The following is a 20007-nucleotide window of genomic DNA, read 5'->3' on the forward strand; positions in this document are numbered from 1 at the left end:
TAAGCAATAAGTGCAGGCCTAGACAGTGATATCCACTGTAAAACAATTATATCTCCCCCAACACCATATAATCTGCTCAGTGCCAAGCTAAGATGCTGCTGTCAGTGTTGATGATTATTGTTGTTGAATATTGGTAATGGAATACTGGGGCACCCCCGATGGCAATCAGTATACTGCATGAATTACTCGGATATTGTGTTGCGTCTACAGCGCAGGGTAAGACCATTCAACCCAACAGGTTTTTGCCTGTTTATGCTCCACATGAGCCTCCTCTAACCACCTTTTCTAATTCTATCAGCATAATCTTTTGCTTCTCCTTCATGTAGTTATCTAGCTTCGTCTTAAATACAACTATGTTATTCATCTCAACCACTCAATCTAGGAGCGAGTTCCACATGTTTACCACTCTTTGGGTAAAGAAGTTTCTCTGGAATTACCTACTGGATTTATTAGTGACTACCTTTCAGCTAGCCTCTAGATTTGGACTTCCTTGAATATTCTATCTGAATATAATGTTCCAGAGAGTCTCAAATGAAATTTAAATGTTTATTGGATGTAACAACAGTGAGATGAATCAGAATGTGAAATCTGTTTCTCAGTATGAGGGTAGTTCCTAGGTAGAGAGACATGTCACAGATCCAGACCATCATTGCTTCACATACATACAGAGTGCATCTCATCCTGCTGGATTAGGAGGCATTGCATTATAGAGACATACTTAGAAGCCTAGCACTAAGGTGATGATATTTGGCCTCAGTGCCCCTGGGCTAGGGAAGCAGCGAATCGGCCAGGATTCCCATTTCCTGATCATCCAGTGACCCCTGCTGGAGAGGGCTGGATACGGGTTTCTTAGTAATACTGTTTTGATCACTCACGGTGTGGCCTCAAGCAAAGAATAACCAGTGGGGTTAGGTAACGAAGCAACCTTTATACCCATTGGACTGAACCCCAGTGAGTCAGCACCTTCTGGAGAGATGGGGTGAGAGAGAGAAACTGATCAGAAAGAAAGACACAAAAGGAGCTTCTTGCTCCAACTTTAAATCTTCTGATTCTTTTTCCAGTCAACATGAAGAGAAAGAAAAAGCTTTTAAAGAGCAGCTGTCCAACATGGCTGCACTACTACCCACCCTTCAGGTGAGTGAGCTAGGGATGGGGGGTGGAGGTATTGGGCAGGCTGCTGCAAAGCAACAAACCTGCTGTTTACGGCTAAGAGAGTCAGAGTAAATAATTGGTTCAGCTGGGAAAATGAGAATAGATAATCAAAATTTCCATGTTAACTCTGAGGCACTAAGCTCCTTTTTACTCTTTATTTATGATAATTTTCTCCTTTCTGCTCTGGCCATTCTTAATGCATGTGTGCGCCCAGATAGTGGGTGTCAGTAAGCTATTCGACCATGTATGGCATCACTTCTAAGTCTGACCTACCCTTGCTCAATATCCTTGCACACATACTTTTCACCAGGAGGCAGTGGATAGCAATCAGGGGCAGGAGGTTTGACCCATTTCACTTTCCCCTGATCCAGAGTAGGAGTCAAACCTGGAACAGTCCCTTTTCCTCATGGCCCAGTCACTGAGCCACTGCAACAACAACTAGCTCTTAAAATAAATACAAAGGCCTCTTCCTGGTGGTTGAGAATATTGGACATTGCTTCTGCCTAAGAAATCATTGTCCATTATCTGGCCTGATCTCTTGAGTTTTATTTCTGGCACTAGCCAGTCCCTGATGTCCTTCAGGTGCACCTCGGCTCAGGTTTGAGGTGTATCTAACCGACAGACCAAACAGTCTGATCAGAGACCCTAGCCAGACTACCCCTGGGCCTACGACCGGGAACGTGAGACAGCAGCCCTGCCGGAGATTTCCTATCCTGCTGGGAGGATCTGAGCTAATCCTCACCAGTGAAGGGCGATTTGGAAGATTTGGTTGAGCCCCCAACTTCCCTGCTATGTTCCACTGGGCATTTGGGCATCAACACTGGCAGCCTCCCAATAAATGTGCACAGAAATCCAGGGGTTGACACTCCAGTGCAGCCCTGAGGGAGTGCCACACTGTCGGAGAGGTGCTGTCCTTCAGCTGAGATGTTGAGCCAAGTCCCCCTTTGGTCTCTAATTTATCATATAAAAGATCCCACAGCACAATTTTGAAGAGATGCAGGGGGATTCTCCCTGGGGGAGAATCTTCCCCCCGTCGGGGAGGGTTTGTACGTGCGCCCAGAGGCGTTGAGTACTCCCTACGCGGGCAGGTGTGGGGGAACTCCCTGAGTCGGGGCCTGCGCTCTTTCATGTATCTGTGCACAAAAGAGTGCAGAAATCTCCCTGAGGCACCTGTCTGTGCTTCAGGGAGATTAGTTTAAGTTTCAAAAATTTAAACAAAGAAAATAAATTTTAGGACATGTCACATGAGCTGGGACACGTCAATGAGCATTAATGGAAAAATTTATTAAATTTATGAACCCTTCATGAAACCTCATCCCGCCCGCGGATGAGGTTCCATGAAAAATGTGAAGGTCGCCTGGGCCCTTCGCCTGCCCACCAACCTTAAGGTTGGATGGGCAGCTCAGTTTATTAGTTTAATTGGTTAATAAATGGCCTTAACAGGCCTTTGACAGTTCGGCGGGTGCGCAGCCGAGTCAGCTGCGCACCCGCCGAGCTGAAAATCTAAATGAAGCACAGTGACATTGGGACACGAGGTCACTGCGCGTCATTTTACGCCTCGGCAAGCAGGCCCTGCCCCCGCTCACCGAGCCGAAAATTCAGGCCCTGGTGTCCTGGGCCAATATTTATCCCTCAATTAACGTCACAAACAGATTATCTGATCATTATCACATTGCTGTTTGTAGGACCTTGCTACCGTGGTTCCTGCATTACAACATTAACTTTAAAAGTAATTCACTGGATATAAAATGCTTTTGGACAGCCTGTGTAAAGTGTTATATAAATCAAGTTCTTTCTTTTCTTTTCCCATTTCTTTTTCTGTGTATTTATCTGTATCTCTATCATGGGTGCCTCGTTCTTTCTCTACCATCAAGATAGTCACTGCACCCAAATCTAGTTTACAGTGTGACCTGTTTTGTAACGTTTTGAAGATGTGAGAAAGTTCAACATGAACACAAGCATTTATTTCTTTGTTTCCTTTCAAGTAAATGAACATGATAGACTGATTGTTCCCCATCTCTCTTTTTCCTCTCGGTTCAGGTCCACCTCGTCACCTGTTCTGCTTTCCTCAGCTCTGCCAATAAGTTTGAGTTCTTGGACTTGGGCTATGTAAGTAGAGGCAATGGTTTCTGAAAGTCAAGTGACATAAATGGAAACTGGACTCATTGCAGCCACCGGATGGTTTGAAAAATACAATTGGTGCTTAAGTGAAATCAGCCTCTTGGTAGAATAATGGTCTTTTACACCTCGATTTCCTGGTTGGTAAATACACCAAGCTGTACATTACACACGGGGCCCAGATTTGATCTACACACTTTTGCTGTTCAGTTAGCAGTATATTGGCTGCACCATATGTCTGTGTCTATTTGTATTTGTGCTTGTGTATGTGTATTTGTATTTGCATATGTGTATTTGTGTCTTTGCATGTGTGTATTTGTATTTGCGTGTGTGTGCATGCATTTGTATTTGTGTGTGTGTATTTGTGTATTTGCATGTGTGTATTTGTATTTGCACTTGTGTGTGCATTTGTATTTGCGTGTGTGTATTTGTGTGTGTGCATTATTTGCATGTATATGTGTGTGTATATCTGTTTTTGCGTGTGTGTATTTATATTTGCGTGTGTGTGTGTGTGTATTTGTATTTGCATGCGTGTATATTTGTATTTGCGTGTGTATTTGTATGTGCACATTTGTAGTTGCATGTGTGTATTTGTATTTGTGCGTGTGTATTTGTATTTGCGGCATATGTGTATTTGTATTTGCATGTGTGTATTTGTATTTGTGTGTGTGTATATTTGTATTTCCGTGCGTGTATATTTGTTTTTGCGTGTGTGTATTTGTTTGTGTGCATGTGTATTTGTATTTGCATGCTTGTATATTTGTATTTGTATTTGCGTGCATGTGTATTTGTATTTGCGTGTGTATTTGTATTTGCGTGTGTGTATATTTATATTTGCATGTATATTTGTTTGTGTGTGCGTGTTTTGTTTTTGCGTGTGTGTGTTTGTGTTTGTGTGCGTGTGTGTATTTGTATTTGAGTGTGTGTGCGCATATTTGTATTTGTGCATGTGTATTTGTATTTGTGTGTGTATTTGTATTTGCATGCATGTGTATTTGTATTTGCATGTTTTTGTATTTGTGTGTGTATTTGTATTTGCATGCATGTGTGTATTTGTATTTGCATGTGTGTATGTTTATATTTGCGTGTGTGTGTTTATATTTGCGCGTGTGTTTATATTTGCGCGTGTGTTTATATTTGCGCGTGTGTGTGTTTATATTTGCACGTGTGTGTTTATATTTGCGTGTGTGTTTATATTTGCGCATGTGTGTGTTTATATTTGCGTGTGTGTGTGTTTATATTTGCGTGTGTGTGTATTTGTATTTGCGTGTGTGTGTGTATTTGTATTTGTGTGTGTGTGTGTGTTTGGATTTGGGTGTGTGTGTGTTTGGATTTGCGTGTGTGTGTGTTTGGATTTGTGTGTGTGTGTTTGGATTTGTGTGTGTGTGTTTGGATTTGCGTGTGTGTGTTTGTATTTGCGTGTGTGAATTTATATTCGCGTGTGTGTATTTGTACTCGCATGTGTGTATTTGTATTCGCGTGTGTGTATTTGTATTTGTGTGTGTGTGTATTTGTATTTGTGTGTGTGTGTATTTGTATTTGTGTGTGTGTTTGTATTTACGTGTGTGTGTGTTTGTATTTGCGCGTGTGTGTTTGTATTTGCGCGTGTGTGTTTGTATTTGCGCGTGTGTGTTTGTATTTGCGTGTGTGTGTATTTGTATTTGCGTGGGTGTGCTTGTATTTGCATGTGTGTGAATTTATATTCGCGTGTGTGTATTTGTATTTGTGTGGGTGTTTGTATTTGCGTGTGTGTTTGTATTTGCTTGTGTGTGTATTTGTATTTGCGTGTGTGTGTGTGTATTTGTATTTGCATGTGTGTGTGAATTTATGTTTGTGTGTGTGTGTGAATTTATGTTTGTGTGTGTGTGTGAATTTATGTTTGCGTGTGTGTGTGTGAATTTATGTTTGCGTGTGTGAATTTATGTTTGCGTGTGTGTGTTTGTATTTGCGTGTGTGTGTGAATTTATGTTTGCGTGTGTGTATTTGTATTTGCGTGTGCGAATTTATATTTGCGTGTGTGTGTATTTGTATTTGCGTTTGTGTGTGTGTTCATTCACATTGGGCAAGGTCAGGATCAGCTCTGATGGCTTCTTTGCGGGCAGGAAGGTGATAAATACATTGTCAAAATAACTCGTTGTGAATGCCTCTCGGGTTTCTTAGCATTTTTATCCCTGAGTACATTCCACCCCTGTGGACCTCACCACTAATCCAACATTCCATTTCTCATTGACTCCTCTGCTCACCCCCATCCCTGGGAACATTGCATCTCCTACTGGCCTGCTCTCCCATTCAATGCTCTTTTCAAAGAACTAATTTTTTCTTTTATTTTCCTCCTCCTTTTCTCCCCAACTGTTCCGCTTCCTGTTCTGAAGATACCTGTTTGACCGCTAGACAATCTATTCACTGTGTCAGGCATAACTGTTGAGTCCCATGTGGTACTTAGTCAGAAAGAACTTGCAAACTCTTTCCAGCACAGGTCACTAGGCAACCATCAGGACTGGAAATTGTAGTCTAGCTTCCTAAACCAGGCGAACTGCAGCCAGCAGACACATATCTCATCCCAAAAGCTTGGTCAAAGAGATAGGTTTTAAGAAGTGTCTTAAATGAGGAGAGAGAGAGAGATGGAGAAGTTTAGGGAGGGAATTCCAGAGTTTAGGGCTTGGGCAGCTGAGGGTATGTCCACCAATGGAAGGGTGAAGGAAGTTGGGGATGTGTAAGAGGCCAGATTTGGAGTGCAGAGATCTCATTGGGCTGGAGGAGGTTACAGAAATAGGCAGAGGGAGAGGCCATGGGGAGCGAAAACCAGGGCTAAGAATTTGCCAGACCAAGAGCCAATGTAGGTCAGCGAGCACAGGGGTGATGGGTGAACGGGAATTTTGGATGAAAAATAAAGATGTATTGATATGGCACTAATTTCTCACCCACCTAAAGGCAACTAAAAATGCATCTAAGGTAACGTTTTCTTTATTCTTTCATGAGACGTGGGCATTGCTAGCAAGGCCAATGGTTGTTGCCCATCCTTAATTGCCCTTGAACTGAGTGGTAGATGAGGTCATTTCAGAGGGCAGTTAAGAATCAACCACATTGCTGAGGGTCTAGAGTCATATATTGGCCAGACCAGGTAAGGATGGCAGATTTCCTTCCCTGAAGGACACTAATGAATCAGATAAGTTTTTATAACAATCTCACACAGCTTTCAACTTCAGATTTATTATTTAATTTAAATTCCACCAGCTGCCATGGTGGGATTTGAACCCATATCTTCAGAGTATCAGCCTGGGCCTCTGGATTACTAATCTAATAACATTACCATTACGCTAATGTCAATGGGCTTCAATCAGACAGATTAAAAGCTCATTACGTGGGGAAATACAGGATGTGTAATGAGGCATTACAAGGGCATTCCAATTATTATTCTGCCATATAAGACTTGTGTGTTGTGATTCTACCCCCAACCCCTCCATCCAGCCACTCTCCTTGCTTTGTCCTAAAGAGTCAAAGTTTGGAAGCATCGTTTTCTTGGAAAAGCTCCACTCAGTTTGAGCTGCTGCATTTTAATCCGCAGTATCAGACACCTTTAAAAAAAAAACAATCTGTATTTAAATGGCGCCTTCAACCAGTAAAAAAGCCCCAAGGCGCTTCACATGAGTGATTCAGACAAACTTTGACACCGAGCCATGTAAGATGTTAGGACAGATGACCAAAAGCTAGGTCAGTGACATAGGTGTTAAGGACCACCTTAAAAGGAGGGAAAGGTAGAGAGGTTTAGGGAGGAAATGTTGGAACTTAAGAACCAGACAGCTGAAAGCATGACCACCAACGATGGGGAAAATCAATTGGTGGAGATGCAAGAGGCCAGAATTGGAAGAGGGCAGAGACTCAGAGAGCTGTAGGGCTGGAGATGGTATGGCACGAGGCCATGGAGGGATTTAAGAACAAGGATAAGAATTTTAAGCGTGAGGTGTTGCCAGACTGGAAGCCGTTGTAGTTCAGCGAGCACAGGGGTGATGTTTGAATGGGATACAACCATCTCCTTAGTAAGGTCACATCTCCCAGCCTGAAAAACAGGGAGGGAACTGTAGGCGAGGTGTGGACAGATTGACCAGAGGCTCAGGCCTCTGAAAACATTGGACCATCACAAACATTTTATTTAATTTGTGATTAGCTCAGTACATTTTTTAACAGAAAATGGCATTCAGGGGTCAGGTGAGTTGGGGTGGTGGGGATCTGCATTATGGTTGTCAACCCTCCACGATTGACCTGGAGTGTTGAGGAATTGAAGAATAATATTCTGAGGGCTGCTGCAAGCAACTCTGAAGAAAAACCGTAGAGGCTTAAAAAAAATGTTCAGGAATACAGCTGACGGCTCTAAACCCAGTGCGGAATTTCAGCTCTTTTTTACTTTTCACCTCTCGATAGCAACTCATGGAGAGGCTGCAGAAGATCGTTAAACTCCCCCACCGCTTGAGGCCGACACAGAGCAGCAAGGTAAGATTAAAGCAGCCAGTTTGAAGCACTGGGAATTGAACATCATTGGGGAAAGGCCAATGGTTGAAAGTTAAACGGATTTCTTTTTTTTTAGATTAACACAGAGTACAGGCCAGAGTTCGCACGGTGTCTGGAACCTCTGCTGTTCCTGAACCAACGGCGTTCCGGATCAGTGACTGGAGGAGGCCCAGGAACTGGTATCAACAGTGGAAATGGAATGTAAGCTGTTCTGCAAACACCATAATTAATAGCACAGGAATCAACAACAACTTGCATTTATATAGCACCTTTGATGTAGTAAAATGTCCCACGATTGTTTACATACATCAGACAAAATTTGACATCAAACCACATAAGGAACTATTAGGAAAGAAAAATTTACATTTATATAGCGCCTTTCACGAACTCAGGATGTCCGAAAGTGGTTTATGTCCAATGTAGTTGCTGTTATAATGGAGGAAGCACGGCAGCTCATTTGCACACACCAAGTTCCCACAAACAGCAATTTGATAATGACGAGACAACCGTTTTTTGCGTGATGTTGATTGAGGGATAAATATTGGCCAGAACATCAGGGATAATCCCCTGCCCTTCTTGTACCATGGGATCTTTCACATCACATCTGGGAAAGCAGACAAGGTCTTGGGTTTAATGTTTCATCAAAAGACGAGAGGGCAGGTAAGAGGCAGGTTTTCAAGGATCATTTTCAAGAAGAGAGAGGTTAGGGAGGTTTAAAGAGAGAATTCCAGAGCTTAAAGCTGAGGTAGTGAAGGCCAGCAGCCAATAGTGGGGTAAAGGAAACTGGGGATACACAAGAGGCCAGAATTGGAGGAGCACAGAGATCTCGGGGCTGGAGGGCATTACATAGATAGGGGGAGATGAAATCAGGGAGAGATTCAAAAACAAGAATGAGATTTAAAGATCAGAAAAATAATCCAGCCAGTTAATCATGGAATGATCTGGGGAGGTCTGATGATCTATTGGAATGCAACAAAAATTAGGGTGACTAGAAACTATTTCAGTCACTTTCAGTCTTGTGTCAGTAAACGTCTTGAAGTTGTTTTTATTTTTCCTTATCTTTGTAGTTTTTTTCTTCTTTCACAGAGACAATGAATACCTGTTGATGCAGAATAATTCTAAGAGCTGACACTGGTACCTCACCTCATACCCTGTCTTCATGGTTGGGTTTAATCTGCTTCCAGCCCAGTGCTACCCCCAGACCTGGGATGTTTGATGAACCCTCTGTACAAACAGTTCACCTAAATTTGTCCAGTTCAGTGCCTCAGCTTCAGGTCTCAGTCCCTTACACAATATACTTAAAAGGGAAAAGTCTTCAGCTTCCCTCATGCCATCTGTACAGCCTGTTAACGCATTCCCAGCCACCTACTCTCTAGGGCTTGATAACTTATTAAAATATAAGAACGTAAACAGAAGCAGGAGTAGACCATATGGCCCTTCGAACCTGTTCCACCATTCAGTAAGATCACGGTTGATCTTCAGCCTCTTCTCCACTTTCCAGCCCAATCCACATATTCCTTGATTTGTTTTGAGTGCAAAAATCTATCGATTTTGAACTTGAATATACTCATTGACTGAGCATTCATAGCTCTCTGGGAAAGAGAATTTCAAAGATTCTCAACCTTCCGAATTAAGAAATTTCTCCTCATCTCAGTCCTAAATGGCTGAGCTCTTATCCTGATAGTTGGTTAACCTCTTAGTTATTGAATCTGTGACCAGGGGAAATAGCCTCTCAGCATCTACCCTGTCAATCCCTGTAAGAATTTTATACATTTCAATGAGACCTCCTCTCATTCCTCTAAATTCCAGGGAATACGGGCTCATTCTATTCAATCTTGGCACAGGGGTGACCGGTCTCAAAGGTTCGTTGCTGACACCAGGCCTACACAGGGATTCCAATCCCAAATAATAGGGCTGTAGGAAACATCTGCAATTCTGATGGCATATGCAGCATGCTGAGTCCACAGCTTTAAGTCCGTGCTTGACTAAAGTGGAGCTGCATTCTATCAGCTAACAGGTGGCGGGTGGATAATCTAAATTCATGGAATAGTTATATTTCCAAGCTATGTCTGCCAAATCTGACAGTTCTTGGAAATGTAGATACGGAACAGTGGAGAACTGTGGTGCTGTGTGGTCCACGGGGGCTGGGCATGGCCACATGTTTCAGACTGTAGCAAACTCATTTCAGTCCTCCTTCTATTTCTCCCCCATTCTTTCCTCTATTTCTCTCCAGGCTCGGACTGGAGTATGGTTCAATAGTGCAAGCAGCCATTCGTTACCTTCGTGTGAATCTAGAAAGATAGTGGGATAGAGGTTGAGGGGCATCACCCCTTGCCCGAGCCTGTATTTATCCGTGAGATTTGATGGAGGTCTGGTCAGAGACGCTGTCTTTCGGGTCAGGCCTTAGCTGAATCTACAAACTGCCATGACGTTATTTCGAGGAAGAGCAGGGGGATTCTCTTGTCCTCGCCAATATTTATCCCATAAACAATATCAGCGAAACGTATTATCTAGCATTCTCTCACTTCTGCTTGTGGAACCTTTCCGTAAGCAAATTGACTGCCATGTTTCCTACATTACAACAGTGATTACATTTCATCAGCTTTGTGGCATCCTACAACTGTGAAAGGCACTATACAAATGCAAGCATTTTCTTTCTAAAGCTGTATATGATCCATTTGTAATTTGCTTTTAGGTGCAAAAGTGCCACAAATTATTCAGCGGATGAACCACCTCAGGCAGCACAGTCTCACTCTTTGCTTTGCAGCAACCTCACAATATGGCAGTCAGGCACTCACCTGCTTTTTATAGTCAGTGTGGCAGTACAGGCCGTGCTGGATGGATTAACACGTTATCTGCTCTTTGCTGAATGATGACGTGAATCCCAGTAATATTTTCCACATAAATCCTCTGCAGTTTTCAGCCCCAGTTTCTCCTGTGAGTGATTGACAGGCGTCTCGAGTCGAGTGAGGCCCCCGCAGGAGCAAGGCCTTGCCTGCTGCCACTATTTTTATCAGAATTTCAGGGAACTGTCTAGGACACAATTCTCTGGGATAGTTTATATTTAGTCTTGTTGATGTCAGTATGTGGCCCTCACAAAGTGAAATAGTTACACAGGGAACTCAGAGAGAGGGGAACATCAAGGAGACCAGGGTCTGGAGAGTAGGCAAGATAGTTGCGAGAGATTTCAAAGCAGAACTCCATAGCCGAGTGATCGGAGAACTAGAGACAGTTCCGTCACAGGTAAGTTGCTGCTTGTGCTTTAATTCACTTGTTAATTCATTCCAGTCTGTCATCCTTGAGACTGCAATGGACTATAACCTCTTCTGCACATCCTAAACTGCTGGTTCTAACTCCTGTGCAATCACTCCTGTTTCTCAGTGAATATTCACTTTTCTCGCTACTTGGATTTTATGGTGTTTTTTTGTATCAGAGTAAATGAATGTTCATGTCAGCCCGAAGCTGCAGGGATCTGAAGTACCCCTGAATTTCCAGCCAATTTGGTTACTCCTCATGCTTTCAACACTCAGCTCAATATTTAACTTCATGGAATCTTCCTTAGGGTTGAGGGTCTGGCATAACCAAATTCCTCAAAACATGGTGTCTCGTACTCTTTGAATTCTGTGGCCATGTGTACTCTCCCTGTAGAAACCACCACTTCCAGGATACGTTCCGGCATTATGACAATTCTGTGATTTGGTAGCTACCTCGATGGCTCATTAGTTTATCCAGTGAGTAACTGGGTTTAATTAAGCCACACTCCATGCTAACTTACCAGCTCTCAGTTAGAAAAGCAGTTGAGGATAGGATGAGAAGAAAGGGGGTAAAATATCACCCAGGAGTACTGCTGCTGATGACTATTCCATGATCCATGCTGAGCTGATCTTAACTGTGTTGTCACCACAGAATAGCCCGCTGACACTCAATGTCTAGGAGGAGATAAAAAAGAGAAGAAAGACTTGCAGTTATTCAGTGGCTTTCTATTCCAAAGCATTTTACAGTTGTAATCTAGGAAATGCAGCAGCCAATATGCACCCAGCAAGGCTCCATAAATAGCAATGTAATAACGACCAGATAATTTGTTTTAGGAATATTAGTTGAGGGATAAATATTAGTCCAGGACATCGAGGTCCCTGCTCTTCTTTAAACAGGGCGGTATAATCATTTGCATCCACTTGAGTGGGCAGACAGAGCCTTATTTTAATGTTACAACTGAACGACATTTTGGGTGAGGTGCTGGTGCCCAAGGAACTGAATCTCAGTAACAGTTGGCACCTTCAAGAGAAGCAGGAACGTTAAGAGAAAGGATTTTTTTCTCCTTGCGTAGCCTCTTTCACTGTTGATTGCGAATGTAAGCTACTGAACCTCTTGATTTCATACCATTTGCATTATGCAAACACGTATTCAGAGAGCACTTCCATTTTTTCTGCAGGTTTTTGCAATCTGTGCTTTAACTGTGCTCCATATTGTTTTCTTTAATTACAGGAACTTGGTGGGCACAAAGACATTTCCAGTTTCTGGCTCTCGTGCATCCATGGGAGACATATCCCTAACAAACGCAGTGACATGCAAGCCCACCTCCCATCGCTACATTAGCACCAAGGTCCTGCTGGCAGAGGGAGACCACAGCCCCTTTATGGAGCATTGCCGGAATTACGAGAACACGTTCAGGGTAAGGGATATGTGGAATGAGCAATGACCAGAGACCCAGGTTTCTCCAAGCCTGCAACATCCAGGGGGTTTGGTGCTTTTAAGTTCAAGTCATGTCCCTCAAGACAAGGCTGTCAATCTGTCAGTGAGGAAGACTTGCATTTCATGATTAAGGGACATCCCAAAGTGTTTTACAGTTAATGAAATAATTCTGCAACATTGTCACTGAGGAAACGTGACAGCCATTTTGTGTTTGGTAGGTCCTAAGGTTATGAAAAATGCTATATAAATGTAAGCCTTTATTTCTTTCTTAAGTTACAGGAAGCTTCCCAGATTGATCCCCAGTCTGCAATGAGGTAGTCAATCTCAGCCGGGGCATCAGATTGCTTGCTCCATTTGATTTTGGAGCTCCTAATCAGGGGGTTGGGGATCAGCCAAGATTCCCACTTCTGATTACTGTCCGGTGTGTAGACAGTTTAGCTCAGAGGCTCTTCATTGGTAACTATCATGGCGACATTCATTGTCTTGGCTCACACCTGAGGAAATACCACTTAGGTGAGGTCGTAGAAAGTAGTAAGTGTGAGGAAAGACACCTCCCAAGAGAGCTGGGGAGTGGAGAGGCTGGAGGGAGGAAATGTTAGGGCTGAAGAAATATTGGAACTACCTAGGCCTCTCCTGTGTCTGATTGGTGATTGTTTGATCTGGCCAGGCCTTACAGACAGAGCTGCAGACATTGAAGGACCAGGTGCAAGAGATGCATCGAGATCTGACCAAGCACCACTCACTTATCAAGACAGATGCAATCGATGAGATTCTACAGAAATCAGTCCAGATGGAAACTCAGATCTCTTCCCAATACTCCTCTGTGGAGACCATGAGGACCATATTTGAGGAGGTACAGCACGATGCTAATGGTTTTACTGTAGAGATTTTTTGTGTTTATCAAAAATTGGAATATTAATTAATGGAGGGCATTGAATACTTTCATTCAAGGACTATCAAGACAAGCACAGCTAGGTTAGATGCAGAGTGTGCACTGTGCTAACAATGTTGAGAAACTTATCAGCCATGATTGAATGGCGGAGCAGACTCGATGGGCCGAATGGCCTAATTTCTGCTCCTATGTCTTATGGTCTTCAGCCTCAGAGTGGACTCTATATTGCATCAGATGATATTTTACATTTTCTCTACCAATTGGACTGTGACTTCTGAATTAGACAGCTAGTTTGTACCAGGTTAGTGGCACAGGAGTAAGCTATACTGCCCCTGTTATTTCATGACTGATCTGTACCTTAACTCCATTTATCAAGCCTTTGCTCCATGTCCCTTGACATCCTTACCTAACAAAAGTATCAGTTGATCCCCAGAATCCATTGCTTTTATGTTGAAAAGTGCTTCCTGATTTCACTCCAAAATGGCCTAGCTCTAATGTTAAGCACCACTGTTTGGGACTTCCCTATCAAGGCACCTTTATGCCCAAACTACTCTCTCATCGCATCCTTACAGCCAGTAACAGGAAAGGCATTAGGATCAAACATGTCCAGCCCTTTTTGCAGATCAACTCCATTCACCCAGCTTCTCATCATATCTTTCAACCTTCTCTCTGTAGAAAGGCATTGAATTAAATTTATACCATCCACCTAAATGCCCTTCTCTGGAACCTTATTCAACAAAAGTTATTCAATGGGTGAAAAAGTTCTGCCTGAACTTACTTTCTTACCAGTTTTATCCGCTGGTATGCACTCACTGAGTGGGTCAAATCCATAGGTATCAGGCAAGAGCCCTTTAACAATATGTGCACTCTAACTGTAAATGTCACCAGCCTTAGTTGGGAGTTGGAGGGGGTGAGAAATCATAGCTGAGCCAATTCCTGTCTTCACACGTTGTTCCCAGACTTGCACTTCACCAGACAGTGACTAGAAACACTGGCCAATTTGACCTTTGCTAATGCAGAAGGCAATGAGACAACTCATTCACTGCTGTTGCCACCCCAGCTGAGATCAGCTAACTCAGCACAGACCACGGATTGACTGAGCCTGGTCTATATCGTTCAGCTACTTACAAGACATTGATCCATCAAGGGAATGTCATTAACTACATCATCCTCTCTCAACTCCAAACTTGAAAACATGTTTTGAATGTGAGTGTTGGTTATTGAGAAAGTTTTTTTTAAAATTCATTCATGGTATATGGGCATCACTGGCTATGCCAGCATTTATTGCCCATCCCTAATTTCAGGCGGCATTTAAAATTCAACCACATTGCTGTGGGTCTGGAGTCACATGTAGGCCAGACCATTCCCTTTATTATTCCAGATTAATGAACAAGATGGGTTTTTACGACAATCAACAATGGTTTCATGGTCATCATTAGGCTTCTATATCCAGATTTATTAAATTCAAATTTCACCATCTGCCATGGTGGGATTCAAACCCAGGTCCCCAGAGTATTACCCTGGGTCTCTGGGATGTGAGTCCAGCGACAATACCACTACACCACTGTCTCCCCACTGGCAACATTATCACAATCATCAAAACAACAAAACGGGAAAAAAAGAATTCTGAATATCAGTACTGACCCAGAATTCGTGCTCTGTTTATTTCTTCCTGATCAACAAATGACAATGCAAAAATGATAGTAAATAAACAACACAACAGGGCAATCACCATCCCAACTCAATTAGAGCAAAGAACTTTCCTTCCCTCTTACAGTGGTCTCTTGTGCAAGGTGTCAGCCCTGGCTCAATTGGTTGGACTCGCCTGAGTCAGAAGGTTGTGGGTTTAAGTTGCACTCCTGAGACTTATGCACAAAATCTAGGCTGCTACTTCCAGTACAGCACTAAGGGAATGCTGCATTGTCAGAGGTGCTCCCTTTTGGAAGGGACATTAAATTGAGATCCTGTCTGCTCTCTCAGATGGATGTAAAGATCACATAGCACTATTTTGGAGAACAGAAGTAGTGTGCTCTTGGTATACTGGTTAATACCAATCCCCCAACCAACATCACTAAAAAAAGATTAGTCAGTCATTATCATATTCCTGCTTGTGGGACCTTGCTGTGCATTTCCAATATTACAACAATAATGTATTTTGAAATCTGAGGTCAGGAAAGTCTTTTGCCCTTCCCCAACATGCCTTCAGCTGCCCAAACTCCATGCTATACCTCTCCATCTCCCTCTCTTCCTTTACAATCCTCCTTAAAACCCATATCTGACCAATGTCACTTCTCCTAATGTTTCCTTCTCTGGCCCTGGGAAATCTTTTGGTCACACCCTTGTGAAGCGTTTTGGGGCATTTATCTAAGTTAAAGGGGCTAAAAAACAACACAAGTAGTTATTGATAAGTGTTGCACATCTTCCTCATACGGAAGGATTATCTAAAATTGATTTTTCCATTTTGTTCCTTAGGTTTGGGAGGAAACATACCAGAGAGTTGCGAATGAACAGGAGATTTATGAAGGTATTGATAGCTGTGCCTGTTTCCTGCACAGATGTTACTCATGCGCCTGTCTGACTGGACTGCTTTAAGTTGTTTTTTCCCCATCATGGGAAGAGGCAGTGAAATATCTGCATCTTTGTGCCTCAACTTGCCACCCGCTTTGCAAGATCTCTTTTGCTAATTGACAAACTGCCTAAACATTCACTTCCTACACCTCCAGCGCACTAACTTCAATGTGTATGAGATTTACGAGATGCACTGCAGCAACTCACCAAGACATCTTCAGCAGCAGTTCTGACCCTATGACCTCCACCCTGGAAGGACAAGGGTTACATGTGCATAAGAACACCAACACCTCCAAATTTCCTTCCCAAGTCACTTTTCTTCTTAGGCAGTTCCTCAGGATTGAGGATGACTTGCTCCCACTCAGGTTCAATGGTTTCCGAGCTGCCTGATAATCCAATATGCGATCTGCAGGTTCTGCCGCCTGCAGAACAGGTGGTGCTTGAAGAATTGAGTAGATGGTTGATTGGAGGTTTGCACGCTCCCTCCAATGCCTCAACTTCACCTTTGCTTGTTCCCAAAGTCTCTTGATGTGTTTGGTATCTTCCCAAATAAGCCTCCTCCATTTTGGTCAGTCACAAGCCAGGATCTCCCATGAGTTGGCGGGCATGGTTGACCTCTTCAGGGATGCTTTGAGGACATTCCTTAAGAGTTCCTGCTGTTCTCCTGGGAATCTTCTGCCATGACCGAGTCACACACCGCACAGAGCTGTATATATATCATCGTTCCTTTATTGTCGCACCATTGTGGAATGTACGTTCATATGACTGCAATAAAATAAATACAGGATCTTCAATTGCATTCCACATTATATTTTCCAGCACAACTGCACGACCTGACGTTGCTCAAGCAAGAGAACAACTACCTAATGACAATTGCACGCCAGATAAGTCCATACATCCGCTCGATTGCCAAAGTGAAGGAACGCCTAGAGCCCAGGTTAGTCATTCCCTTCATATCTACTTCTCTCCGCCTTCAGTTCTCAGTGTTCCTTTCCTCTCTGCCTGATACTAGAATGGACGTTATGGACACCAGCTTCTCTCAGTTGGCCTATCTTCACCTATAGACCATGAAGGTTGGCTATTTCTCTACTGCAGAGGCATCAGAGCAGGTCTTCAGCCAATATCCACAAACACAGATCGTTAATTCCCAACTGGGACCACTGGGTAATCAGAAGTGGGAACCTCCCATAACCCAAAAGTGGAAATAAAAAGGAAGCTTTCTCCATAACGCTCCCACATGTTTACATTTTCATGAGGATAAGCTGCCTTCTTAAAATAAAAAAAACCGAACTCAGAGGTCTTTTCCAGCACTATTCGGGGGGGACTGTGAATGTTTGCTGATACAACTATGGTCAACCTCACCTCCCCCGCCTCACCCAAACTAACTTTCTAGACTGCTTTAACAGCTGCCTTGTACACCAACTCTCCCTTGCATTATACTTGCTGCATCTTTCCCCAGAACGAGTTAGAGTAGGGAATGGTGCAATGAGTTTGTGGGATTTCTTACTTTCCTCACCTTTTTCTTTGCTCCTACAAGCTTCAGATTTTCAATACCCAAACCTGGCAATATCTAATCACTACTGCATGATTTACCTCTCCCTTCTTTTCAAACTTGGTGCTGTCCTACATTATAGACCTTGCCCCTTCACCAGAGTTTTTTAATAGAATTTACAACACAAAGGCAGTTCAATCAGCCCAATTGGTCCATGCCAGTGTTTATACTCTACACGAGCCTTCTCCAACCTTCTTCATCTAACCCTATTAGCACAGCCTTCTCTCCCTTTCTCTGGAACAATATGTCACTCTATTCTTTGGCTTCAAGACTCTGTCCCTTTTACCAACACTTGGATTTTGTTCATTTCTACCAGACTGAAAGAGCCAAAGGAGGTGAAGGATGACAGAACAGAGAACATGCTGAAGATTTATGATGAAAGCTCCATTGTGACAGCAGATGGTCAGCACAGGTAGGAGGACCTCTCTTGCAAAGTTGCCATGAGCACCAGCCCTAATGGGTTATCCAGTGAATTGCTGAACCAGACAGAGCAATAAGATTCCAAAGACTGGCATGCATTTATATAGCACCTTTTACAAACTCAGGATGACACCAAATGCTTTACAGCCAATGAAGTGCTTTTGAAATTTAGTCACTGTTGGTAATGTAGGAAATGCAACAGCCAGTTTGGACACAGCAAGTTCCGACAAACAGCAAACATTGGTTGGGTGATAAATATTGGTCCATGACACCAATATAACTGCTCTGTTCTACTTCAAATTAGTGTCGCAGGATCTTTTACATCCAATTGAGAGGGCAGATGGAGCCTCGATTTAACATCCAAAAGTCAACACATGCAATACTGCGGCACTCCCTTAGTACTACACTGGGAATGTCAGCTTAAATTATGTACTTAAGTTTCTGGAGTAGATTTGAGCCCACAAACTATTGTCTCAAAGGTGAATGCTACCCATTGAGCCACAGCTAGCAGATGTATTCTGAAGTATTTGATCTAAGCCACTGCAGCATTCTTGGCCTCAGGACCCATGGGCTAAGAAGAAAAATTAACTGGCATATCCAGTGACTATTGCTGCCAGAAAATATATATACCAAGGTCAAATAGCCTGCAGAATGCACAGACTAATCTCATATCATTAAGGTTTATTTGGGTAAACTACCAGAGGGTCCAAATCATGGGAATATACCCCACAATTATAACAGCGATTGGGTGTTGGGGGGTTTGGGGGGGGGGTTTGGGGGTGGTGGTGGTGGTGCATGTGGCTATCCTGGGGTAACGCATTTCCTGGAGTTCAGACCTCACCACGACAGTCAATGTGATAGAGAGTGGAATTGTGGGTGTGCCACTGTGCAATTACCATGATGTGATGGAATAGAACATAGTCATTTGGTAGAGCAGAATTTGACTATGGCTGGAAAAAAGAGACATGTGGAAGCTTTTTGTCTTGGCACTCATCAGGGCACCCCACAAGAATACCAATATAAGGGGAAAACAATTTATACTGTACGTGAAGAGAGCGCTGATTTGTTGGCAAGTGGACTTTGATTGGCAGAGGCATTGCCACGGAGAATGCACCAGTGATGGTGACTGACCGTTAACTGCCAAGCATTGTTTGAAATTTAAACCAGGCAGCTTTATCCTGATTGATCAAGGCATTGCCCTGAGGAATGAGTCAGCAAATGACTGTCACTTATTTTGTTTAACTGAAACAGGTGCAATATGTGTACATGTTCTTTGTCTGCAAAGGACAGAGCCCCGTGTATTAATATACGTAGCTTCCAGTACACGCAAATGCCCCACATTGTGAGCTCAACTGAGGATCTTAAATTAGTTGTCAGTGTAATTCTTAGCGCAGAGGATTATTTAGCAAATGTTGTTCAATCGCGGAATCACATTTAACATTGGAAACTGTTTTGCAAATTTTGAGTTTTGCAAGCATGGGCTGGTTGGGTATGGTCTGTACCTTGCTCATTGCGAATGGTGGCTAGGACAGGCCGTTTGATATAATCCGTCAGTCTTTGGGTACAGACCGTACCCAACCAGCCCGTGCCTGCAAAACTCAAAACAGTTTCCAACATTAGATGTGATTCCGTGATTGTATAACCCTAATGCTTGGCAGTTAATTGGCAGTCACCATCATTGGTGCATTCTCCATGGCAATGCCTTTACAAATCAGAGTCCACGTGCCAACCAATCAACACTCTTCACATACAGTATAAATTATTTTCCCCTAATATTGGTATTCTTGTGGTGTCCTGATGAGTGCAAAACAAAAAGCTTCAACATGTCTCTTTTTTCAGAATGTCATAAAACATATAGAACAGATGGAAGTCATTTGGCTATTAGTGTCAGTTCTGGCACTTTGAAAGAACCATCCAATTAATTCCATTCCCCTGTTATTTCTCCAGAACCTGCCAAAATTTTCCTTTTCAAGTATAACTCCAATTCCCTTTTGAAAGTTATTACTGAATCTGTTTCCTCCACCCTTTCAGGCAGCGCATTCGAGATCATCATAACTTGCATTAAAAAAATTCTCACTGGTTCGTAAATCTGTGTTATCTAGTTACC

The 20007-nt window shown here is 43.0% G+C and overlaps 2 protein-coding genes across 4 annotated transcripts in view; one reads left to right on the top strand and one right to left on the bottom strand.

The window, feature by feature from the left end:
- rpl22 (ribosomal protein L22) overlaps positions 1-20007 on the bottom strand; it is an 80281-nt gene that overhangs the window by 34885 nt on the left and 25389 nt on the right. The window lies entirely within an intron of this gene.
- The window catches only part of rnf207b (ring finger protein 207b), a 41758-nt gene that overhangs the window by 20705 nt on the left and 1046 nt on the right, over positions 1-20007 (top strand). For all 3 annotated transcript variants that reach the window (XM_041207318.1, XM_041207317.1, XM_041207319.1), the window contains 9 exons: positions 1062-1134; positions 3193-3261; positions 7690-7758; positions 7853-7977; positions 12262-12448; positions 13136-13321; positions 15833-15884; positions 16748-16865; positions 17797-17892. In XM_041207318.1, the coding sequence (XP_041063252.1) occupies positions 1062-1134; positions 3193-3261; positions 7690-7758; positions 7853-7977; positions 12262-12448; positions 13136-13321; positions 15833-15884; positions 16748-16865; positions 17797-17892 (975 nt within the window). The remainder of the gene's footprint in view (positions 1-1061; positions 1135-3192; positions 3262-7689; positions 7759-7852; positions 7978-12261; positions 12449-13135; positions 13322-15832; positions 15885-16747; positions 16866-17796; positions 17893-20007) is intronic.

This window comes from Carcharodon carcharias, chromosome 15, assembly GCF_017639515.1.
Source record: "Carcharodon carcharias isolate sCarCar2 chromosome 15, sCarCar2.pri, whole genome shotgun sequence".
NCBI lineage: Eukaryota > Metazoa > Chordata > Chondrichthyes > Lamniformes > Lamnidae > Carcharodon > Carcharodon carcharias.